Raw genomic sequence first — 26760 nt, 5'->3', positions numbered from 1 at the left:
TGCCCCAGCATTGGTGTTACACCACATCCCCCTTACTTTGAGCTCAAAGACCCCTTTTCTGTGGCTTCGCCCGCTACAGTTACCTTTACGCATTCAGGAACAAATACGCATAAAACATTTACAATACACAAGTCCTTCTTGACTCTGGGTGTTTTACAGTCTTTACAGATTCAGTCTCTGTGGTCTCTTTACTTCTCGGCCTGACTTTGTTCTTATTATGCCAGGTGAACTCTGTGTTTCATTTGGCAGAGTCCATGGACCTGCCTTTGCAGGAGAGTCCATTTCCGGCCCGTGCTCTTGTCGCTCTTCACCTGGAGATTCTGGTATGGGAACGTGATGTTGGCGATTCTGTCTCAGTTTCCCTTGTGGTCCGCCAACCATGTACAGCCGTGAACTGTGGTGCATGGAAATCACTGTACCTTGCTGTCTTGCATCGGAGATACACACCTCATCTCCTCATGCCAGCTTTTCCAGGTTGCTCGTTCTGTGTCTTTTGTTGTACCACTTCACATTCGTACACCTCTTCTTCTCCTCGTTCTGGAGTTGTAGCAGGTCTGGGAGTTCCAGCTGCAACCTATCTGGAAGGGATGTTGCAAAGGCAACATCCCACTAGCAATTGGGCTGGACTGTAGCCGTTGCTCCGTGGTGTGGCTCTGTATGCCAATAGTGCCCTCTTGAGCAGGTACTTCACTGTTTGTACTGCTCGCTCTGCCTCGCCATTGCTTTGTGGATACTTAGGGCTACTGGTCACATGGTTGACCCATAATCTGCTGCAAAGGCTTTCATGTTCTGTCCAGAGAATTGTGGCCCGTTGTTGCTTACTAACATCTCTGAAATCCCATGCTGTGCAAACATCGATTTTAAATGAACAATTACATCGGTAGTTCGTGTCAGGCTGAGTTATGCTATTTCTATGAATCTAGAGAAAAAGTCCACCACTAATAAGTATGTGTCTCTCCAAGAGTGAATCAGTCTGCATCAAGTTTTTACCATAGCCTGTCAGGGAATTTACTTGGCATCAGCGGTTCTCTTACGTTTGTCCTTTCCTGGGTGCACTCTCTGCACATCAAGACAATCTTGCTTATTTGATTACTCAGACCTGACCACCTCATTGTTTGATTGGCATGTTCCCAGCACTTTACAACCCCCTGGTGGCCCTCGTATATTTTCTCGAGTACCCCGTTCCGCATATTAGCAGGAATAACTAATCTCGCAACACTCAGGAGTAGTCCACTGTGCACACTCAGAATGGCCCTCTCTAGCCAGTAGTGTTTGACTGGTCCTTGTAACTGGTTTCTGACTGGCCAGCCTCCAATGCAGTATTTCATGACCTGCGCGGATACACTGACTGTGCATAGTTGCTTTCAGAGCTCTTGTCAGGTATCTGTCGCTTGTTGGGAGGTTTTCCATCACTGACTCTACATAAATATTGGTGTCCTCCATGATGTCTTTGTCAGTACTCGTGGTTCCATCTTGTAGTCAGGAGTAAGAGAGTGTATCTGCAGTTGTGAAGTTCTTCCCAGGTGTGTGTATGAGTATCTCATCAGCCTCACCCTGAACCTCTGTACCTGTGGCAGCAGCAAATCCAGCACTTGCCCACCTAGCAGACTCACAAGTGGTTTGTGGTCCCAAAATAAAATCGTTGAATCTCTCACAAGCCCAAGTCAGTGCCAATGCCCCTTTTTACAGCTGCGCGCATACCATTACTCTGTTTCTGTTAGTGATCTGGAAGCATAAGTGACTGGTGATCAATTGTCTCCATCCTTCTGTAGTAATACTGCTCCCAGTCCATATGATGAAGCATCAGCTGATATTCAGTTGCCTATTTGGATCATACCACTGAAGAACCGGGGTGGATGACAGCTCTCGCTTGAGGTTACTAAATGTCCTCTGTTGCTCATGTCCCCAGCTCCACTAGTTTTTCTTGGACAACAGGTCTCTCAGTGGTTTGTACTTTTCAGCCAGGTTTGGTATGAACTTCCCTAGTTGGTTCACCATACCAAAGAAACTTCTGTGCTCACTAATGTTTGTTGACTCTTTCATGTCCTGCACAGCTCTTGTTTTGTTTGGGTCTGGTCTCATGCCGTCTGCTGAGATGATGTACCCAGAAATTTCACCTGCCTCCTTCCAAACTCACACTTTGCCATGTGGAGAGTGACCCCTGCCCTTTCTGCTCATTCTAGGACAGGATGGACCCTCACGTCATGTTGATCCTTTGTGGTCCCCTAAATGAGGATATCGTCCATGTGGCAGACAACTCCTTCCAGGCCTGCAGTAACCTTGGTCATCATTCTGCCCTGGAAGTGTTCAGGGTCAGAGGAGATACCAAAAGGTAGGTGGTTGAAATAGTAATGCCTGAACAGTGTGATAATTAATGTCATGTAGAGAGTGATTCTTTCACATGTTCACTTCCAACTTAGTAAAATATTGTGCACTGGTGAGCATGCCTTGGGTTTGGTCAACCAAAGGAAGTATGAACTTTTCTCTGCACACTGATCCATTCAAGGGTGTCAAGTCCACACAAATGCGAACATCTTCTTTATTCTTTATCGGTGCTACCACATGCTGCAACACCATTCTGTAGGCTCCTCTATGTGGCTGATAACTCCAAGCTTCTCCGTTCTTTCAAGCTTTCTCTTCACTTTGCCCATGAGTGGCAATGGGTCACTTCAAGGAACTTCAGTGAAAGTGGTTTCACATCAGGTTTGAGTTTAATGACGTACTGCTTCTGTATTAGCCTGAGTCCATCGCAAAGTTTGGGACATGTCTTCCTGACTGTCTCCTGGTCGAGGGCGTCCAATCTGGCCTCTAGTTGGAGTCTCACTGGAAGTTGGTCTGCTCAACAGCGCCACTTGTAAGTCTCTCACCATGTACTCTTCTTCTGTGGTGCACTGAGGTAGCAGCCAGCAAGTACAAAACTTGAAAGACTATACAACAAGCTTTATTCCAGTAAAAGTCTGAACACCAGTTCATGCCTTGGTGACTCTCTGTGTGACTGGATCAGGAGGGGCCAGCTTAGGTTTATATTCAGGTCGACTGATTGACAGCCGGCCAGGTGGACTTCCTGCAGGTACAGAGATCGCCCCCTGCAGTAGGCTGGTGGTCGATTCACCACATTCAGTCTCAGATTTCAGACAATGCGGCTGGGGGAGGAATTCAGACCAACAAAAGGTGTGAATCAGATATGATGAGGGACAAGGTAAGAAGTTATCGTGTTTGTGCAAAAGGAGATGGAAGGGAGAGACAGAGCTGGGGGAAGAAGTTGGGGATTTAACGAAAGCCAGAGAAGACTATATTAATGCCATCTGATTGGAGGGTGATCCAGTCGGAAGATAAGATGTTGTTCCTCCAATTTATGGGTGGTCTCATTCTGGCAGTACATGAGACCATGGACAGACATGTTGGCAAGGGAATGGAATGGAGAATTGAAATGGGTAGCCACTGGGAGATCCATACTATTTTGGCAGATAGAGCCGAGGTTTTCAAAAAAGTGACCTCCAAGTCTGCATCCAGTCTCTCTGATGTAGAGGAGAACACAACAAGAGTATCAAATGCAGTAGGTGACCCCTGCAGATTCACAAATGAAATGTTGCTTCTCTTGGAAGGACTGTTTGGGTCCCCAAATGGTGCTGAGGGAGGAGGAATGAATGCAAATGGAGCATCTACTGCAGTTACAGGGGTAGGTTCTAAGGAACAGTTGGTGGGGAGAGAGGAGTGGACAAGGGAGTCACAGAGGGAGGGGTCCCTGTGGAAGGCAGTGAGAGGAGGAAAGAGGAACATGTGTCTAGTAGTGGGACATTGTAGTAGGCAGTGGAAATCGCAGAGGAGGATGTGTTGGATGTGAAGGCTGGTGGGGTGGTAGGTGAGGACAAAATAAATCCTGTCCTTGTGTGTGGGGGCAGAGGGGGCCAGGGCAGATGTGCAGGTAATGGAGGATATATGGGTGAGTGCTGAGTTGATGGTGGTAGAGGGAAAGCCATGTTGTTTAAAGAAGGAGGACATCTCTGATGATCTGGCATGGAAGTCCTCGTCCTGGGTGCAGATGTAATGGAGACGGAGGAATTGAGAGAATGGAATGGAATCCTTACAGGGAACAGGGTGGGATGAGGTGTAGTTGAGGTAACTGTGAGAGGTGGTGGGTTTGTAGAAGATGTCTGTAGAGTTTGTCTCCCAAGATGGAGACAGAGAGATTGAGGAAAGGGAGAATGTTGCTACAGATGGACCAAGTGAATTTGAGGTCGTTGTGAAAGTTGGCAGCAAAGTGGATGAAGTCAATGAGCTCATCATGGGTGCATGAGCCAGCATCAAAACAGTCATCTACGTAGCAGAGGAAGAGTTGAGGGGCCTTGCCTGTGTTGGCTTGTAGAATAGATTGCTCTGCATAGCCAAAAAAAAGATAGGCATAGCTGGAACCCATGCGGGTACCCATGGCTACTCCTTTAACCTGCAGAAAGCTATTGTCCAGAAATAAATTTAGGGCTTTGAGGCCTTCAGTATGAGGGATGGACATGTATAGGGATTGGATGTCCTTGGTAAACATGAGAGTATCAAATTCCAGGAACTGGAAGTTGTTGAAATGATGCAGGGCATGTGAAGTGTCCTGGATATAGGTGGGGAGGGACTGGGTCAGGACAACATAACAGAGTCGAAGTAAGCAGAGACCAACTTGGTGGGGCAGGAGCACATGGACACGATGGGTTTGCTGGGACAATTGGGTTTGGGGAACTTGGGTAGGAGGTGGAAACAGGCAGTGTGAGAAACAATATGGTTGGAGGCTGTGCCAGAGAGATGATCAGAAGAAATGAAATGGTGACCAGAGATGGGACGTGATTCAGTGGTTTGATGAGTCTTGTGGGGTCCTGTTGGAGGGGTAAGTAAGAAGAGGTGTCTGAGAGTTGTCATCTGGCTTAGCCAGAGAGAGGTCAGTGCTCCAGAGCACAACAGCAACACCCTTGTCTGCAGGCTTGATGGTGAGATTCGGATTGGTGGAGGGCTAGGGGTTCTGAGAGTGTGAGGTTGGAATGAGTGAGAGGAGTAGCGAAGTTTATACAGTTAATGTCACAGCAGCAGTTGGAAATATAAAGGTCCAGAATAGGGGGGCGTGGCAAGATGGCGTAGGACGAAGACGTGGGAAACCACCTCTCCCTGACTGAACTGTTTAAAACCCAAATTTATAGGACTGATTAAAAACAGAACATTTTAAATGGTTTTTTTTAAACTTCTGAGAATGAAAGAAACAAAAAAAGGGGAAATACAACAATTAAAAAAAACTACATTTTAAACCACTGGAAAAAAATAGAAGAATTTGGGCCTACCGAACAACTGAAGCCACGGGAGCGATTTTTGATGGATCCGAAACCACAGCATTCATCTTCGGCAAGGTCAGATGAAGCATCAGCACCCTCTGTGTGTGCAGCAATGCAAAATGGCGCCGGCGCTGCTTCCCTGGCATCGATCCAGGACATCTGCGGGAGCTCCGTGTCGGGAGCAGCCAGTAGCGTGGACAAGCGCGGTGGGGGGGGGGGTGCTGGGGAGACGGGATTGCACACGTAAGTGTGCGACAGTGCCAGCTGGTGCACCTGGATGCACCTCCCCAAGAGGCCTGTTCTCGTGCGATCGGGCTGTGCTCCAGCGCACACATGCGCTAAGCCTTGGACCAGGTCCGGGCTGCGGGGGGGTGGGGGGGGGGGCTACTCACCATCGGGCTAATGAAGTCGGCTCGACAAGGAGGGGGGTCCTTACTCGCAGTCAAGTGGCCAGGGATGAAAAGGTGGTGCCTGAAGAAGAAGAAGAAGAAATAGAAGAAGATTTTGATGAAGAACAGGAATTTCTTATGGCAACATCTAATATTATTGAAGGTAAATCTAGAACTTTGAAGGCACCTTCTCCTTACAAATCACCACGTTTATTAAGTCCTTCACCTGGCACCGATATGGTAACTATGTTTGAAGAATTAACAAAGCAAAATGAGAATATGATAGAATATATGTCTTAACAGTTTGCTGATGTTAAAGACAGAATGTCAGATATGTCTGGTGAAATTGCTTCAATGAAATTGGACATTAAAAAATACAGAAATGTATGAATTGGAAAATCAAAGTAATCGGAATAATGTTAAAATAGTAGGTTTACCTGAGGGTATTGAGGGCGCAAATCCTTTAAAGGATTGGATAGCGATGTTTTGGGATCTGAATATTTTCCAGAAGGTCTGGAATTAGTTAGGGCTCATCGTGCTTTAAGAAAGAAGCCTTTACCAGGTTAACCACCGTGAGCGATATTACTTAGATGTCTTAGGTATCAGGATCGGGAAATGATTTTACGTGCTGCAATTCAACAAGCTTGTATGAATCAAGGGCTGATGATGGTACAGGGTAATAAGGTCTTCTTTTATCCTGATCTAAGCCCCGAAGTTATTCAGAGACAAAATAAATTTAATCCAGCTAAAGCGGTGTTGTGGAAGAAAGGATATAGATCTGTTTTTAGATACTCAGCAATTTTGAAGGTGCTCTGTGGACAATATCAGTCACAATTTTTTCAAAGGGCACAAAATGCATTAACCTTTGCTAATTCTTTGCCAGATTCCATGTTGACCCAAGATTTTTCTCCAAAGCTCTTGGTGAGCTTAAAAGTTGGAAATTGACAAGGAAGTAGAAAGGTGGAAACTGAACAACTGATGGATTTGGAGGTGGATCTTCTTGCTACATCAGAATCTTGAATGAACTGATTTTATTATTGTGATGTCTGGTTAGGGAGAGGATGATGACCCAGTTGTACCGAAGTCATCAGCCACTGTTGGTGTTAAGCACACCCGGTTAAAAGAGGGGGGGTACTACATTAGCAGTTTTTTTATGGTGGGGGGTATTTTTGTTTTAGTTTAGAAGGGGGAGAGTGTTTTCAAGGGGGGTGGTTTTAATATAAACTTTTTTTTGGATTGGAGCCTTAACTGTATTTGTATTTTTGTGAGTACCTACTTACTGTAGTTGAAATGTCGAACTTGAATTTCGCAACTTTTAATGTTAAGGGTTTGAATAATCCAATAAAAAGGAAGTGTGTTTTAAATCACATTAAGAAAATGGAGGTGGATATTGCTTTTTTGCAAGAAACCCATTTGACTGAAAAAGAACATTTGAAATTAAAAAGAGATTGGGTTGGGCATATTATTTCATCTTCCTATAAATCCAAGGCTTGTGGAGTAGCAATTTTAATTCATAAAAATTTACCTTTTACATTGGATTTTATGTTGGAAAAGCAGGGTAGAGATTTGATGATTACTTGTAAGTTTTTTTCTGAAGCATGGACATTGTTAAATGTATATGCTCCTAATGTAATGATGAAAAATTTATTACTGAAGTTTTTTGGGATTAAATCAAGCAAACAAAAATATATTGGTAGGAGATTTTAATTGTTGTTTCGAACCTTTGCTGGATAAATCACCAAAATCAGTAAGAAAATTAAAGATGGCAGAACGTATAGCTGAGGTTATGAAGGATTTAAATTTGGTGGAAATATGGAGAAAATTGAATTCAACGGAAAAAGACTTTTCATTTTATTCAGCTAAACACGATTCATTTTCAAGAATTGATATTTTAAAAATATCTGCTCAATTACAAGGGAGAATAACTAATGTTGAATATAAAAGTTGAATTTTATCAGATCATTCACTTTTATTAATATCATGTATTAGTTCAGATATGGTTAAAATTAGTTACAGATGGAGATTTAATGCAGCTCTGTTGAAACAATCTGAATTTGTTAGTTTTCTTAGAGATCAAATCAAGATGTTTCTACAATTAAATGAGAATTCACTTCAAAGTAAATTTACATTGTGGGATGTGTTGAAGGCATATTTGAAAGGTCAGATTATTAGTTTTACAACTAAGCTTAAAAATAAATATTTGGCAGATAGTAATAAATTTGAGGAAGAGATTAAAGAATATGGAGAAAGATTTGCAGAGAAATGTTTCAGAAGATAAAAAAGATACAATTATCTAATATGAAAATGCGATATAACATCTTACAAACATATCATTATGAGAACATGCTTCAGAGATCTAAACAACGGTATTATGAGTTAGGAGAAAGAGCTCATAAGGTCTTAGCTTGGCATTTGAAAACAGAACAGACCTCCAGGACAATAAATGCCATAAAAAGAGGAACCAGAGACACCTATAAACCTCAGGAAATTAATGATGAATTTCATTCTTTTTATCAAAATTTATATAAAACTGAGATTGAGCAAGATACGGAACAAATAGAAACATTTTTGATGGAGTTAGATCTTCCTTTTTTAAATGATTTAGAAGTTCAGGAATTAGATTCGTCATTTACAGACTTGGAAATTAAGGAATTATTGCAAACTATGCCTTAATGGAAAATCACCTGGAGAAGATGGATTTTCATTAGAATTTTTTTATTTATTATTACCATTATTTCAACAAGTATTATTACAGGCTACGGAGACATCTTCATTTCCAGGCTCTTTTTCCAGAGCATTAATTACGGTTATTCCAAAGAAAGATAGCGATCCATTTAAAGTAGCTTCATATAGACAATTTCTCTGTTAAATGTAGATTATAAAATTGTGGCTAAAGTTTTGGCAAATAGAATAGCAAAATATTTACCAAAATTGGTTCATGTAGATCAAGCTGGCTTTATTAAAAACCATTATTCAGCTGATAACCTTGTTAAGTTAATTACATTAATTAATGTATCTAAAACTCAACATAATTTACCTTTAATAGTGGCTTTAGATGCAGAAAAGGCCTTTGATCATGTTGAATGACATTTTTTGTTTAAAAGTATTAGAATATTTTAAAGTTGGTCTGGTTTTTATTGGTTGGGTAAAGGCTTTATATAATAATTCTTCAGCTAGGGTGATAACAATTGGTTTAATTTCATCTACATTTACGTTATCAAGATCAACTCGACAGGGTTGCCCATTGTCACCGGCTTTATTTGCTTTAGTAATTGAACCCTTAGCCCAATTTATTAGACAGAATGTTAACATTAAGGGTATAACTGTGGGAGAGGGAAGAATATAAAATTAATTTATTTGCACATGATGTGTTAATTTATTTGACAAATCCCAAGGAATCATTAGTTCATTTGCAGAGATGTTTAGAGCAATATGGAAAAATGTCTGGCTATAAAGTCAATTGGGATAAGAGTGAATTATTACCAGTATCAGATGAGGATGATTCGGAATGTAAGTGGGTTACTTAGTTCCGATGGTCTGATAAAATTAAGTATTTAGGAGTGATAAAAAGTGTGGAAGATCGTCAACTCTATCAATTGAATTATGTACCTTTATTTTTAAAAATCAAGGCAGATTTAAAGAAGTGGAAAGATTTACCGTTAACTTTAATAGGTAGGGTTAATTGTATAAAAATGAGTATAATTCCTCGTATACAATATATTTTTCAGTCTATCCCTTGTCCTTTACCAAAGTCTTTTTTAAGGAATTAAATGTGGTGGTTCATTTATTTTTATGGAAGAATAAATTATCTAGAGTTTCATTACAAAAATTGACATGGAAATATGCATTAAGAGGTTTACAGTTAACAAATTTCCTGTAGGTCACTGGGGCTGAGACCCACATGTGAAGTCAGTCCTGTGGGCCAATGGGTTAAGGATGGAAGTTCGAGGTGGAGACTTGATCCAGTACATCACTGAGACCAATGTGGAGACTTGCGTCAGGGGCTCAGTCCTGTAGGCCACCCTAAACTTCCCTCAGAACCTTCTGACCCTACCTTTATCTTTAAATAAATTAACTGACACACCAATAGTTAAACATACCTTGTTTTCTTTTTAGTCTTTTTTTTCTAATAATTTCTTTAAACCTTCCATGATTGATGTAGCTTTTATTATATATTTAATATATTAGGCATTAATATATTAAATATAATATATTATGCATATATTAGGCATTAAAGATATATTTATTGAAGGGAGCCTCGCTCTTTTGGATTACTCAGTTAAATATAGTTTACCAAATACTCACTTTTTTACTTATTTACAGATTAGAGATTTTTTGCAATCTCATTTACATATGTTTCCTAAGAGCTTTAATAAGAATGTAATAGATGCAATTTTTAACTCACAACTTTTTAAAAAATGGTTCAATATCTAACATTTATGACATGTTGTTGGGAATAAGAGAGGCTCCTTTAGATGAAATGTAAAAAGCCTGTGAACAGAACCTACAGTTTTCAATCTCTGAAGAAACATGGCATGTAACTTTTAAATTGGTTAAAGCCTCATCTTTATGTGCTCACCACTCCCTCCTACAATTTAAAGTTGTCCATTGAGTTCACATGTCCAAAGCCAAACTATCTCACTTTTATGCAGATGTATCTCCTTGTTGTGATAGATGCAACAATTTATTCATAATTTTGAACATGTCCAAGTCTTGGGAAATACTGGAAGAAAGTATTTAAAACTTTTTCTGTACATTTAAAAGTGCATTTTAAGACAACTCCTTTAACCCCTTTGTTTGGTATTGTTGGAGAGAATGGCATAATTTTAATGGCATCTGTTTACATGTATTAGCTTTTATTTCTCCTTTGGCTGGACAGGCAGTGTTGTGTGGATGGAAGGATGTTGTTCCACCTACTCATGTTCAATAGTTACATGACATCCTGTTTAAATTTATAGAAGATTCAATGCTCAAAATCTGATTTGAATTTAAATTTTCAAACACTGTGGGGATACTTTTTGAATTACTTGCAAAATCTTTGTTTTGATATTAATGCAGGTGTTGGCTAATGAAGAAATTTATTACTACGACAGGGAATTTTTTTCCTTTTTGTCAAAGCTTTGGTTTTGATAGTGGGATTAGATTTTCTTTTTATAATAAAATATTACAATAATTTGATTAAGAATGCAGAGTACTGTGGATTAAATAGTATGATCTGAGTGTATTCTGTACTTTTCTATTTTTTGAGTTTTAATATGTATTCTTATGTACACTGTATTTTCTTTTTTGATGTGGAATTTCAATTTCAATAAAATATTGTAAAAGAACCTTCCTACCCTCCATCTTGTGATCCTCCCCATCATCCTCCTTGCCTTCCCGACACCCTTCACCCCATTGAACCATCCCCTAACCCCTGACTGGTCTTCACCATTCCCTCTAAAACACTGAACGTTTTGCCCTCAGTAGAGGCCTCACCTTCATCCCCCTTTGCCCACACCTCAATGAGTTCTGCACACTCCATAATGCTGAACTCTTCTTCTGTCGTCTCCGTCTCTTTGCTTACTTCCACAATCACGATTCTCTACCCCCCCCCCCCCCCCACCACTACAGATCCCTTCTTCCTCCTCCTGGTTCTGGAGTTCTGCCTGCTCTGGACCTTAATATTTCCAACTGCTACTGTGACATTAACTGTATAAACTTCACTACTCCCCTGACTCATTCCAACCTCACCCCCTTGGAATACCTGTTCCTCCATCAATCCAATCCTCACCATCAAGCCTGCAGACTAGGGAGGTGCTGTTGTGGTCTGCAGCACTGACCTCCATCTGGCCAAAGCCAGATGACAACTCTCAGACACCTCGCTCCAAAAGGACCCCACTAAAACTCATCAAATCACTGAATCACACACCATCTCTCAACTCATAGCTTCCAGTCACCTCCCTGGCATGGGCTCCAACCTTACTGTTTCTTAACCCCGCACTGCCCTTTTCTACCCCCTTGTTCTCCTTTGACACATCCCACTTTCTCCAGGTCAAAGGGGTAGACATGGGTACACCCATGAGCCCCAGCTATGCCTGCCTTTTTGTTGGCTATATGGAGCAATCTGTCCTAGAAGCCTACACAGACAAGGCCCCTCAACTCCTACTGCACTACATTGATGACTGCTTTGGTGCTGCCTCATGGACCCATGATGAGGTTGTTGACCTCATCCACTTTGCTGTCAACTTCCACCCTGACCTCACTCAAATACACTTGGTCCACCTCTAGCAACTCTCCCTTTCCTCGATCTCTATCTTCATCTTGGGAGACAAACTCTGAACCAATATTTTCCACAAACCCATCCAATTTCACAGCTACTCTGTCTCTGTAAGGATTCCATTTTCTCAATTCCTCCGTCTCTTTCGCATCTGCACCCAGGTCGAGAACTTTCATGCCAGATCATCAGAGATGTCTTCCTTCTTCAAACAACATGGCTTCCCTCTATCATCATCAACTTGGTGCTCACCCACATATCCTCCATTACCCGTACATCTGCCCTGGCCCCCTTTGCCCTCACACGCAACAAGGACAAGATTCCTCATGTCATCACCTACCATCCCACCAGCCTCTGCATCCAACATATCCTGCTCCACCATTTCCACATTCCCCTCTCCTCTCTGCACAGTCCACTCCTCCTTCCCTACAGGACCCAGCCATGAATGCAAGAGATGCTCCACTTGCACCCACACCCCCACCACCATTCAAGGCCCCAAACAGTCCTTCCAATTGAGCCAACATTTCATTTGTGAATCTGCAGATGTTAGCTACTGCATTGTGCTCTCATTGAGGTCTTCTGTTCATTGGAAATACTGGACACAGATACTGGAAGAGGTGACCTGTGTTGACCACCTCATGTTTATCCACTACAGTAGCGTGGATCTCCCAGTGACCACCCGTTTCAATTCCTCACCCCATTCCATTGCTGATATGTCTGTCCATGGTCTCATGCACTGCCAGACTGAGACTTGCAAATTGAAGGAACACCACCTCATCCTTCGACTGAGCACCCTCCAACCAGGTTGCATTAATGACATTTATATCAACTTCTCCTGCTTTCATTAAACCCTCCTCCACCACCACCCCATCACCTTCCGCCAGCTGTTTCTCCCTTCCTTGCCTCCTTTTGCATAGACATGATAAATTCTCACCTCTCCCCTTATCATATCCTTTTGTTGGCCTGGAGTCCTCCTTCCCCCAGTAAGCATTGTCTGGATTCTGAAATTTTCTGAGAATTCCTTCTTCTGGCTCATTCAGTTTATTCTTTGAAGGGCTCAGGCTTGAAATGTTGGCAACATACTGTATCTTTGCTTTTAAGAACGTTGAAAAGACCAGCTTGAGTTCCTCCAGCATTTTGGCGTGTTTTAACACCTAATTACTCTAATTAAGCCATGAAAGACCCCAACAATGAAGACGCTGTTTACATCCGGTACCGCACGGATGGCAGTCTCTTCAATCTGAGGCACCTGCAAGCTCACACCAAGACACAAGAGAAACTTGTCCGTGAACTACTCTTTGCAGACGATGCCACTTTAGTTGCCCATTCAGAGCCAGCTCTTCAGCACTTGACGTCCTGCTTTGCGGAAACTGCCAAAATGTTTGGCCTGGAAGTCAGTCTGAAGAAGACTGAGGTCCTCCATCAGCCAGCTCCCCACCATGACTACCAGCCCCCCCACATCTCCATCGGGCACACAAAACTCAAAAGGGTCAACCAGTTTACCTATCTCGGCTGCACCATTTCATCAGATGCAAGGATCGACAATGAGATAGACAACAGACTCGCCAAGGCAAATAGCGCCTTTGGAAGACTACACAAAAGAGTCTGGAAAAACAACCAACTGAAAAACCTCACAAAGATAAGCGTATACAGAGGCGTTGTCATACCCACACTCCTGTTCGGCTCCGAATCATGGGTCCTCTACCGGCACCACCTACGGCTCCTAGAACGCTTCCACCAGCGTTGTCTCTGCTCCATCCTCAACATCCATTGGAGCGCTTACATCCCTAACGTTGAAGTACTCGAGATGGCAGAGGTCGACAGCATCGAGTCCACGCTGCTGAAGATCCAGCTGCGCTGGATGGGTCACGTCTCCAGAATGGAGGACCATCACCTTCCCAAGATCGTGTTATATGGCGAGCTCTCCACTGGCCACCGTGACAGAGGTGCACCAAAGAAAAGGTACAAGGACTGCCTAAAGAAATCTCTTGGTGCCTGCCACATTGACCACCGCCTGTGGGCTGATAACGCCTCAAACCGTGCATCTTGGCGCCTCACAGTTTGGCGGGCAGCAACCTCCTTTGAAGAAGACCGCAGAGCCCACCTCACTGACAAAAGGCAAAGGAGGAAAAACCCAACACCCAACCCCAACCAACCAATTTTCCCCTGCAACCGCTGCAACCGTGTCTGCCTGTCCCGCATCGGACTTGTCAGCCACAAACGAGCCTGCAGCTGACGTGGACTTTTTACCCCCTCCATAAATCTTCGTCCGCGAAGCCAAGCCAAAGAAGAAACTCTAATTAACCTATAAACCCATAGATTTTGAAGGGTGGGGAAAAAACCACGCAGACACCGGGAGAACATACAAACTCCTTATAGATGGTGCCGGGTTCAAACCCGGATCGCTGGTGCTGTCATAGCATTGTGCTAACTGCTACCCTAAACATTGCTGCCGATTGTCATGTACAATGTACATATATACTGAAATTCTTGCTTGCTGCAGGTGAGGTTACTTTGTAATAAAAACAGTATGCATTAAATTGAAAAATAATACAAGATAGTTAGATAATAAATATTCAGATACCATGGTGTAAGAAAAAAGCGGTATTACAAATAATGCACAGATCTCGTGCAGTCCATTATTAGTGCAACAAGGGGAGTTTCGAAAATCTGATAGGCAATGGAAACTGTTCTTGAACCTACAGGTGCTGGTCTTCAGCTAAAGGTAGCAGTTGAGAAGAGGTTGTGACCAGGGTGATGATGGACCTTTAAGATGGTGGCTGCCTTCTTGATGCAGAGCCTCACATAGATGTCTTCAGATGGGAGGTCAAAGCCTGCAATGGACTTGGCTACATTTGCTACCCTCAGCAGCTTTGCGCTTTCCTGGGCACTTGAATTCCTAAACCAGGTGGTAATGCAACTAGTCAGTATATTTGCCACAGTCCTTAAGTTTGAAATTCAATTACATGCCAAATCTCCTCAAACATCTTTGATAGTAGAAGCATTGGTGTGCCTTCTTCATGTTTGCTTCAAGGTGCTGGCCCCATGAGAGGACTTTCCGATAAAAGGGATTTCCAATAATTTACCATCTCCAGGGCAATTAGACTCATGAAGCACGGTGCAAGGGTCAAGTAATTATTACAAACAGCATGTCTTGGAGGGAAAAGGTCACGAACTTCATGATGGAGCAGAAGGAGGGTTGAATGGCCCCACCCCTGCTACTTGAAATATCCTTGCTCTGTCCTCATGATAGCCTTATTCAGAAAGTCATAGGGCATGGGATCCATGGCTTCCAAATTGGTTTGCCTCACAAGGCAGAGGTTGGCAGTAGATGGAACATATCGTGACTGAGTAAATTCTGATTCTGAAGGTCAGTAACTAGTAGTGTTCCGTAGAGATCAGTTCTGGGACCTCTGCCTTTTTATAATTTTTATCAACGACTTGGATGAAGAAGTGGAGGTATGGGTCAACAAGTGTGCTGTGGATAGTGTAGGTTGCCATAGATTATAACAGGATGTAGATTTGGGCAGAATGTGCCAAGATGGAATGGTTGCATGTTGTGCCTCATTGGCAGTAAGGCACCTTGCAGCTTATGTATCTACTTGCCTTTGAGAAAGTCAAAATTTAATTTAATGAAGTTAAGAAATATGAAAATGTACAAGATACACAGTATCATCAATTGTAAAAAGGTGAAATAGGTTTGAAATGAGCTCTCAATAACGGGTAGTGCATTTACAAATATGTTAATTTATTACAATGTTGTAGCAGTGGTTTTGGATACATCTAACAAATATGGTATATTTTGACAGTGTAACAGTAATTTCAGTTTCAATGGAAATCAACATTTCTCTCAGGTTGGCTGCAATCATAAAACTCTTTGGTCTCAGTTGTCTTGGGTTGCCACTGAAACTTTATCCATTGCCCTTTATCGATTTACCAATAGTAATAAAAATACTATGGCTATTTTTAAAAAAATCTACATCTGATGCAGCTGGAAAGATGATAAAAAGCAACATCGCTGAGTGATCAACAAAAACATTTATGTACAATTTTATTCTTAATTTCTTTTTGCTGATCACAAATGGATATATATAATTTCCAAGGACAGGTTTCAGGATGATTAAACAGTGCTATGCAAAACCATAACAAATACTGTACAACATGTACACTAAGAACTAGAGGGGAGTAACTTTGCAGCATAGATTGCATTTTTAATGTGCATATACATACAGAATTAAAAAATAAACATCATCACTTTAAAACAAATCCTGAAACATGAAAGCACAATGAAAAAATATAACAAAAATACAAAACATTGTATCAAAATTTGTTAATAGACCAATATCTTTTTTTAGATAAGGAATGTTGAATACAACCAATTCCAACGTTCAATTGCTGCAGGCTCCTTTCCAATTTTCACATACTGAAATAAAAAATACTACAATTACATACTTAACATTCATCCAACTCAATTATGGATTTACAAATACTGAACACATGCCAAAACATCCAATTTCTGAATTTAACAAATGCAGGAGCACATTAAAAATGTGCCCAGAGGAAAAAACTATGTACAAGAGAGCTAAGGTTAAACCTTAGAATTATTTTTTTTAAAAAGATTTACAGAATTTCTGCTGTGCATCACCATGTTACATTAACACCAAGATTCAATATTAAATGACTTACATAACATTTATTGATGTCAAGTTCTTCTATACATTAACTATAACACAATGGAGTGAAAACAAACGGTATGCTGCCCCGAACACAGTCCAAGATGTGCTACGAGCACATTCTTTAGTGGTGGGCTTCTTGCTCTCTTCAGCAGGACTCAGTTGGGTTTCATGGGGGCTTTCAGTCTCACGGCAGGGGCTGTCCGCACTTGCACCTTGGCCTGTTGACCTTGAGTGTCTGGGGTTGCTGCTGGCTGGACGGGACTCTGTGGGGTTGGCGCCTGCATCTGAGGAGAGGCCGCTGTTACTACCTGCTGCTGGATTAGTTGCTGCTGCACGACCTGAGGGGCGCCGGCCGTGGGAATCACCTGAACCTGTTGCCCCGTGGCTGCCTGTGACAGGGTCATGGTCTGCGATTGTGCCTGGACCTAAAGAAATAACGCAAAGGTCATAATTTAGACAATAAGATTGGTCTTGAACATATTCGGTCTCTGAACTACTCCTCTCCCCCCTCCTGCAGAGGATGCAGGAGCTTTCCTGCTGTTATTGGGTTCGTCATTGGAGATCACTCTGGCAGAGAGTGGTGCCCCAGAAATGTCTTCAGCTTTGTGTGTTTGTCCTTTTCCTCATACCCTGCATTATTTGCTTGCTTATAACACTGTTGTCTTATCTGCTAGTTATGACTGCTCACTAAACAAAGCTTTACACTGCAACTCAGTACAGTTGACAATCAAACAATTCCAATTTGATGGACACCCGGGGACGGGGAGTAAGAAAGGTGGAGAAGAAGAGAAGACACTGCCCTCATGGATCTCTGGTGACCATCACGAGCCCCCAGTCACCGAGTTTCACTTTACTGAAGATACAAGTACACCTGTCCACCTTTTCTCATCAGATGAGCAGAACATTCACTGACAACTCAACTTATTTTCTGTTAAACTTGCACAATTAACTTTACCCAGCATTACTACTATTAGAGTACATCTAAACATGAATTGGATCCTCTTGCAGGACAGCTGAACCCTAGCCCCCTCTCCTTTTTAAAACAACAACTTGCATTTTGGTCATGTATTGGAAGTGTTTAAATGTTCCAAGCGAAGGTGTATAATCCAACACAAATTACCAGGATGAGGATTGCCAGGACCGAAGAGTTGATCAAAGGCCAATGGTGTGTAGGTGTCCATGATGAGACGGATTTTAATCACAACCTAGAACATTTATAGGCATTTTTACTGATACATGTTTCTTATTCCAGATGCAATGAAATAAATTTAAATTTCCAAACCATTTTGGTGAGATTGAGACTCCTCTTTTCAGGTCAGCAGTCCAGGACTGTGAAAAGTGCTCCAGTAACTAGAAGTGTGCACCCCTGTCAGTGATGCTGGGTGGAGTTAGATATTGGAGGCACAGGGGCTGCAGATGCTGGAATATGGAGCAAAAAACAAATGGCAGAAGGAACTCAGTGAGTCATCTATGGTGGGGGGGAGGTATTGTCAACATTTCAGGTTGAGATCCTGCATCAGGGCTTGGAGAGGTAAAGTAGTCAGTAAGAGGGTGAGATGGGCCAGAAGGTAGTGTGGGTGGCTAAGAAGATGGGGGGGGGGGAGCGGGGGGCTGCAGGATGATGGTCAGATGTAGCCAGCTGGGGCAGTGGGAGAATGGAGTTTGGAGATAGCATCAGTGGGTAATGATTTGTTAGATGAGAGGCATTCATCTGAAAGGATTTGGAAAGAGTGATGTTCAGTGTTTTATCTCCAACTGAACAAATGAGCAGGAAATCAAAGAATTATAGCACATTCACAAAAGAATTGCACGAGACAGGAATAAGATGATTAAACTTGCTTGAATTCCACCTGGGTCAGTGTACAGTTCAGGTCTTTGCACCATCAGAAGAGGCACTCTGGAGAACTTGTGGAAAAGGAATTTAAGGAGATATCAGAATGTACAAGTTGTAACATTCAGGGAAGATGAATGAGAGACAGCCAAGAAGTGATCCAGAGCAGAGCTTTAAAGTTTTGATAAAGAGGCAATGATTCCACTTTGGGAGGACATGACTTGGGATCATAATTATTGTTTGGGCATTAATAAATACAGACAGTAATTAAAGGAAAAGTGGAGAATGTGCAACTTGTTTCCGAAGGGAGAAGAAGATTGTGGTTGGGCATTCAAGAGGAGTTCAAGGGAACCAATGTAAAGCACAGATAAATAAATGTCCCGTTTTTGCGCTGAAGACTGGACCCAATTCTGAATGTTCATGTAGTAATTTTGCTCACAATGGATGTGCTCTGGCACCTGTAGTCCCCACACAGGCAGCTCAATCAAATGACAGTGTGGAACTCAGCCACTTCCCAGATAGGGACATTGGAGATGATTCTTTGTAACATTAGTCTAATGAGACTTAAACCAGAGATGGAAAATTTAAGTTGCTTGCAGAGAATAAAACTAGGGATGTTCTCTAAGATACAGAAAGATAGGATTTAAAAAAAAGTTTTAATAATAACGGAAACTGTCAGAAGACCAAGTAGCCAGAGGACAAAGATACGTTTAGGAAAAGGAATCAAGAACCTGTGCAGAGCTTTCAAATGGCAGCTGGATAAATATATATGAGACAAGTTTGAAATGGATAAGACTAAGCAATCTTGTTCTGAAACGCAGGCAGAGAACGATGATGAAAGTGACTTCCTCCTGTTCTAGATTATTCCATGTTCCAGAAACAAGATCATAAGCTGCTCTTAGCAATTCAACTAAAAGCAGGATTTTCACATCATTGGAACAAGAGCAATGTCCAGGAGGCATGCAGAAGATAAAATGGCAAGGCAAGTGGAGTATAGACTGGAGGAAAAATTCAAGAGGCAAGAAATTTCCTCTTTCACATGGAAATGAGAGCCCTCTGACTGTGCAGAGATTGTAAATACACATGACGAGGTGTAGATACCTGGTGAGCTGTCCATACCATCTGCTGGATACTCCCCACAGTTGCTTGCTGTTGAACATTTTGTGGAAGTTTTGTAACCTATTGAACAACAGCAGTTTATTGTAACCTTCAGGTACTTCAAAGAATTATTCATTTTCCAGTCCAGGAGGTCACAGAGAAGCATTTTGAAATAAAGGAAATGCTGGCAAACTGTGTCAGAGCTTTTAAGGGTATTGAGAAAAAGGAAACAGCAGTGATGAGCCAGAACACAGTGGAACCAAATCAGACCCACCCGTCTCTGGAAAGCAGTGAGTCTCTAAATCAATGCTGCAGATCAGCTACATCATCAGATGACCAGGCACCGTAACACACATGGTCAAAATAGGCTGTAAGCAACCTGCATTATCATGTTGTATCACTTTATAACTGTGTGCTTGCACAAATGAAACCTCAAGGGGGTTGTGAAAACTCCAGCAACATGGCAGCATGGTCCTTTCAAACACCTGAAGCTGAAGACTGGTTAGAGTTCAGAACAAGTTAATTATGATTTTCAGCCTTCAGACTGTATGAAATACATTCTCTAGTCATCAAATGAAGGTGAAGAATTCATTACGATAAAGGTTATGATTTCACAAAAACAGCACTCGGTCTTCAAATGTAGCATTCTGGCCTCAGTTCATTCTTCACAGATTCACATTTGGTGTGCTGGAATGCATTTTAATTTATGGGTTTATTCTACAAAAGTAGATTGGAATAAAGTAAAGGGGCATGGGAGACTGCGATTACAGCGTGAACTTCACCAGTTTTATTTTGTTTGAAGCAGTTTGAAGCTTTGTTACTTGCCAAATATTTCATTAAGATCTTAGTGACAATTATACAAAAACCAAGCAATAATGGATAGATATACAATCTTCCAAGGAACAGTCCTCAAAACATCCTTTAAAATGAACTAACAAGATGTTAGTTCATCCTTTGTTGCCATTGTGGAGGGAGCTTGAGAGTAATGAATTCTTAACAGCTGGAAAAACAATGGATTCCACCCTAGGTCCAAAGGCAGTAGGTCTGCTTTCCCAAACGGAATTGAGGATCCACTGGTTTTTACAAGTCACTTTGACCAATAAGGGTTGTATTTCCAGATAACACAAACTACCTTCAAATTCTTAGACTGCCCCGGTGGGAACCAAACTCAAGCTCCCTGAAGAAACACAAGGTATGTTGGAGGAACTCAGCAAGTCACGACACTGCCTGATCTGCTGAGTTTCTCTCGCACATTGTGCATTTCTCCAGTCTTCCAGAATCTGCATTCTTTCTTGCTTACCCTAGATCCCTGAATTCTTCAAGCAGTAACACAACAGAATACTGTACCACCTGCATTAGTTACCTGAATCTGTGCCTGCATCTGCTGTGGTCCTGTCTGCTTTGGAGTCTGAGCACTCAGGAACTGTGGCTTTATTCCTGACTGGAGCTGGCTGGTGGTGTAAGTAACCTTCTGCTGTGGAGGTTGTTGTTGCTGCTGTGACTGCACTGCCACTTGCTGTGTTATCTGAAGTGAGGTGCAAACATTTGTATATCAGAACATTTAATTGGGTCTTGTACATTCTTCTGCTAAGGAGTCAAACCTTGACACTTCCCCTCTCACAGTTTAAAGGCTGGTGATAAATATGACAAGTCTGGAGCTCCAATTCTGCCCTCATCAAAGCTGAAAAGGGGAATTAAGAAGAAATTCAATCTAAAGATTCAAGGAAGTATCCTCTTCCCCACCAACCACCTATAACTGCACCTTAGAAAGAAACAAAGTGCGGAAACACTCAGCAGTTTCTGTGGGGGAATGGGGGGGGGGGGGGTAGGTTGTGGAGGGAGGGGTTGTGGAGGGAGGAAATAGCACGAGGTAGGTGGAGGAAAAAAGGTGAGATTTCGAGGGAGATGGGTGGAAAAAGAGGAAATACACACCACAAAAAACACTGCTGGAGGAACTCAGCAGGACAAGCAGCATCTGTTGGAGTAAAAACAGAAATGCTGAGGAACTCATCAGCAGGTCGAGCAGCACCCATTGGAGGAAAAGATACATAACTGATGATTCGGGCCTGAGCTCTTCTACAATGTATGAGAAAAAAGGCAGACAAAAGGTGATAATTGTACAGTGAATGGGACAGAAGGGGAATATGGTGAGAATTGATCAGGGAAGATTCCCTCCAGCTTTGCATTTACAGGACCACCCTCTCCCCTGATCAATTCTCACCTTTCCTTTGATGGCCTGTGCTCCTCCCCCAACCCTTTCTTTCCTTTCCCTAGCCTTTCAATCCAGGCATACCTTGAAGAAGGACTCAGGCCCAAAATGTCAATTATATATCTTTATCACTTATGGACAATGCAAGACCTGCTGAATTCCTCCAGCATTTGTGTTTTTATTACAATCAGAACGTCTGCAGACTTTCATGTTTCACAACATCTGTTGGAGAAATGGATTGGTCAATGCTTCACATCAGAACCCTTCAAGAAGACCTAGAGAGGAGTATGCAAAGACACTGGAAAGAAATATTCACTTGTTTTCTCCCTCTAGAGATTTACTTGAATTGCTGAATTTCTCCCAGTCTTTCTTAGTTTTCAATTTCAGATTTCTTGTCAGAGTACATACATGACATCACATACAACCCTCAGATTCTATTTTTCTGCGGATGTGGCAGAATTACCACTTATTGGTAGTGCAAAAAAATTACACAGTGAATACATGCAAACAAATAAGAACTGTAAAGACAATGAATGTAATACAGTAAATCAATAAAGTGCACAAGTAGAATCCTTAAATGAGTCCCTGATTGAGTTTGTTATTGAGGAATCTGATGGTGGAGAGGTAGCAGCTGTTCCTGAACCTGGTGATGAGAGTCTTGTGGCACCTCTACCTCTTTCCAAGTGGTATCAGCAAGAATAGAGCATGTGCTGGGTGGTGTGGATCCTTGATGATTCCTGCGGCTCTCTGACAACAGCATTCTCTGTAGATGTTCTCGATAGTGGGGAAGGTTTTGCCTGAGATGTCCAGGGCTGTGTCCACTACCTTTTGGAGGACTTTAGGCTCAGGGGTATTGGTGTCTTCATACCAGACTGTGATGTAGCCGGTCAGCACACTTCCTGTAGAAATTTGCCAGGGTTTCTGGTGTCATACCAAACCTTCACAAACTCCTGAGGAAGTAATGCAACTGCAGTACTTTTTTTTCAGTATGAGGTGCTGCAGCTAGAATTTCAGTGTTTATGATAAATTCACCTTACTTCATTGATTGAATATTTGGCACTTTGATGTCAAAGAGGGAAATAGATATAAATGACTAGAATGCAAAAGGGGTTCCTGTTTCCCCAGGTCCCCACAACAGTTGCAGAACCTTACAAATCCTACCTTCTGCTGTGTGGTGATTGCAGCAGCTTGCACAGCTGCTTGTCCCTGTGTTACCTGGCACTGGCCTGCTTTCTGCTGCTGTTGTTTAAGTTTCAGAAGCTGCTGTACTTGCATTTGTGAAAAGTGTGATGGTAGGGCAGCTTTCACTACCGTTTGCCCTCCTGCAGAGACAAAGCAGCGCATTAATATCAAGGAACATAAGGGCAATGTGTGTAGAGAAAATGTTTCAAATGGCAACAGGAAATCATTCAATTTCAGTAATTTTTCCTTATCAGAGCTTTAATTTTCTCCCCTTGAAGCATTTTAGCTCTCTGAAAAGAAATGACCTCCAAAGGATTACCCGCACATATATTTTGCGACTCTTTTTCCAATGGTCCTAAATCATTAGGTATCAAAGCCTGCTGCCAAAATCAGTAATTGGTCCTCATTTCGTCTCTCTCTCCTACCCACTTCTCCTCTCTGTCCCTTCTCACTCCAAGAACAATGCAAAGAGCTGGGAGGATTTACATGTCGAGAGTACGATGGATGTCAATGTTCCCTCCCTGCCTTTGATTGACATTACTTCATCCAATTTAGAGTTCAGGGAAGTAGAGGTCATTGGACCAGGGTTCAATTTCCATGGAAGAGCCAGACATTTATCTTTTGTCCTAGTTTACTGTTGGCTCATATCCCATGTCTTAGCAGTAATTCTGTAAATTTCTCACCATCAAGAACCTACTTAACATCCTTGAAAGTTATTTGATGGAATTAACTTCCACCTTTTCAAGGATACCCAACTACTTTGTGAAAATAATCATATATCTGCCCTTTACATCCTTTACCAATGATTTTAAATCTCTGGCCTCTGCTCAATAATATATCTCAATCACTTGAGCTATGGAATAATTATTACTGTGATACTGATGTTGAGTGTGCAAGAGTCCCTTAGGTCACTAAAACGCTGATATTTACAAACATTGAGAGTTTTTTTTTATTAAATTTTTTATTTTTCACACCATAAATCACAATAGCCATGCTATACACTTTTTCTTTTCCACACATTTACAGTGACTTTTTCTCCCTCCCCCCTCCCTCCTCCCAAGCCACCCCCCCACCCCCCCCCCTCTCATCCATTTTAGGTATACAATCTAGGTTGTATTAATTCAGTTAGACAATGTTGTCATTCAACAAAAATACACCAGAAATTCTACTGAGTCCATTCTTTTCTTTTCTTCTCCTTCCATCAACTTAGGTAATGTTTGTTCCCGGTAGGTTTTCGCTATTGTATTTAATGTAAGGCTCCCATACTTGTTCGAATATTTCAATATTATTTCTTAAACTATATGTTATTTTTTCTAATGGAATACATTTATTCATTTCTATATACCATTGTTGTATTTTCAAATTATCTTCCAATTTCCAGGTTGACATAATACATTTTTTTGCTACGGCTAGGGCTATCTTGACAAATCTTTTTTGTGCATCTTCCAAGTCAATTCCAAATTCTTTATTTTTTATGTTACTTAGGAGAAAGATCTCTGGATTCTTTGGTATATTGTTTTCTGTTATTTTATTTAATATCTGATTGAGATCATCCCAAAATTTTTCTACTGTCTCACATGTCCAGATTGCATGAATTGTTGTTCCCCTTTCTTTTTTACATCGAAAACATCTATCAGATACTGTTGGGTCCCATTTATTTAACTTTTGCGGTGTAATGTATAGTCTGTGTAACCAATTATATTGTATCATACGCAGCCTCGTATTTATTGTATTTCCCATCGTTCCAGAGCATAACTTCTCCCATGTTTCCTTTTTTATCTTTATATTTAAATCTTGTTCCCATTCTTGTTTAGTTTTACCATTTGTTTCCTCATTCTCCTTTTCTTGCAGTTTAATATACATATTTTTTATAAATCTTTTGATTAACATTGTATCTGTAATCACATATTCAAGGTTACTTCCCTCTGGTAAACTCAAGTTGCTTCCTAATTTATCTTTCAAGTAGGATCTCAGTTGGTAATATGCCAGCGCTGTATCTCCAGTTATATTGTACTTATCTCTCATTTGTTCAAAGGATAAGAATCTACTTCCTGAAAAACAATTTTCTATTCTTTTAATCCCTTTTTTTTCCCATTTTCTAAAGGCAAGGTTGTCTATTGTAAAAGGGAGTAGCTTATTTTGCGTCAATATTAGTTTTGGTATTTGGTAATTTATTTTATTTCTTTCTACATGAATCTTCTTCCATATATTGAGGAGATGGTGTAATACTGGAGAAGTTCTATGTTGTACCAATTTTTCGTCCCATTTATATAATATGTGTTCAGGTATCTTTTCCCCTATTTTATCTAATTCTAGTCTCGTCCAGTCTGGTTTTTCCCTTGTTTGATAAAAATCTGATAGGTACCTTAATTGTGCGGCTCTATAATAATTTTTGAAGTTTGGCAATTGTAAGCCTCCTTGTTTATACCATTCTGTTAATTTATCTAGTGCTATCCTCGGTTTCCCCCCTCTCCATAAAAATCTCCTTATTATTTTCTTTAACTCTTTGAAGAATTTTTCTGTCAGTTGTATTGGCAATGCCTGAAATAAGTATAGTATCCTTGGAAAAATGTTCATTTTAATACAGTTTATCCTTCCTATCAGTGTTAGTGGTAGCTCTTTCCAATGCTCTAAATCGTCCTGTAATTTTTTCATTAGTGGATTGTAATTGAGTTTATATAATTGGCCTAGATTTTTGTTTATTTGCACACCTAGGTATCTTATTGCCTGCGTTTGCCATCTGAATGGGGATTCCTCCTTAAATTTTGAGAAATCCGCGTTATTCATAGGCATTGCTTCACTTTTATTTATGTTTATCTTGTATCCCGACACTTCTCCATATTCCTTCAATTTCTTATATAGTTCTTTTATTGATAGTTCTGGTTCTGTTAAGTACACTATCACATCATCCGCAAACAGACTGATTTTATATTCCCTGTCTTTTATTTTTATTCCTTTTATATTATTATCTCTTCTTATCGATTCTGCTAGTGGTTCTATAGCTAGCGCAAACAATAATGGTGATAGTGGGCATCCCTGCCGCGTTGACCTGCTTAAGTTAAATTGCTTTGATACATGTCCATTTACTGTCACTTTCGCTAACGGTCCCTCATATAATGCTTTAATCCAATTAATAAACTTCTCCGGTAAACTGAATTTTTGCAATACTTTGAACAAGTAATTCCATTCTACTCTGTCGAAGGCCTTCTCTGCGTCTAAAGCAACTGCTACTACCGGTGCTTTATTTCCTTCTACCGCATGAATTAAGTTAATAAATTTACAAATATTGTCTGTTGTGCGTCTTTTTTTGATAAATCCAGTTTGGTCTAAATTTACCATTTTCGGTACCTGTTCTGCTAATCTGTTTGCTAATAGTTTAGCTATTATCTTATAATCTGTGTTTAGCAGAGATATTGGTCTATATGACGCTGGTGAGAGTGGATCTTTCCCTTGTTTTAGTATCACTGTAATTATTGCTGTTTTACATGAATCTGGTAAGTTTTGTGTCTCATCAATCTGGTTGATTACATCCAGGAGGGGCGGTATTATTAGGTCTTTAAATGTTTTGTAGAATTCTATTGGGAGTCCATCCTCTCCTGGTGTCTTATTATTTGGTAAATTTTTTATTATCTCTTGTATTTCTACTGTTCCAAATGGTTCTGTTAATTTATTTTGTTCCTCTATTTGTAGTTTTGGTAGTTCAATTTTAGTCAAAAATTCATCTATTTTCCCTTCTTTCCCTTCGTTTTCAGTTCGGTATAATTGTTCATAGAATTCTCTGAAGTTTTCCTTAATTTCTTTTGGATTATATGTAAT

General features: G+C 41.0%; 1 protein-coding gene across 10 annotated transcripts in view; it reads right to left on the bottom strand.

Annotated features, from left to right (window-relative positions):
• Positions 1-15675: 15675 nt before the first annotated feature.
• The window catches only part of ep400 (E1A binding protein p400), a 214171-nt gene continuing 203086 nt past the window's right edge, over positions 15676-26760 (bottom strand). For 9 of the 10 annotated variants that reach the window (XM_069932505.1, XM_069932506.1, XM_069932508.1 and 6 more), the window contains 3 exons: positions 22924-23084; positions 20917-21078; positions 15676-17049 (listed from right to left, as the gene is read on the bottom strand). In XM_069932505.1, coding sequence (XP_069788606.1) covers positions 16780-17049; positions 20917-21078; positions 22924-23084 — 593 coding nt within the window. In that variant the 3' untranslated portion in view covers positions 15676-16779. The remainder of the gene's footprint in view (positions 17050-20916; positions 21079-22923; positions 23085-26760) is intronic. The other variant, XM_069932511.1, reaches the window with a different exon arrangement.

This window comes from Narcine bancroftii, chromosome 4, assembly GCF_036971445.1.
Source record: "Narcine bancroftii isolate sNarBan1 chromosome 4, sNarBan1.hap1, whole genome shotgun sequence".
NCBI lineage: Eukaryota > Metazoa > Chordata > Chondrichthyes > Torpediniformes > Narcinidae > Narcine > Narcine bancroftii.
Note: the sequence above shows the minus strand (reverse complement) of the source record. Positions and strands in the feature narration are given on the sequence as shown.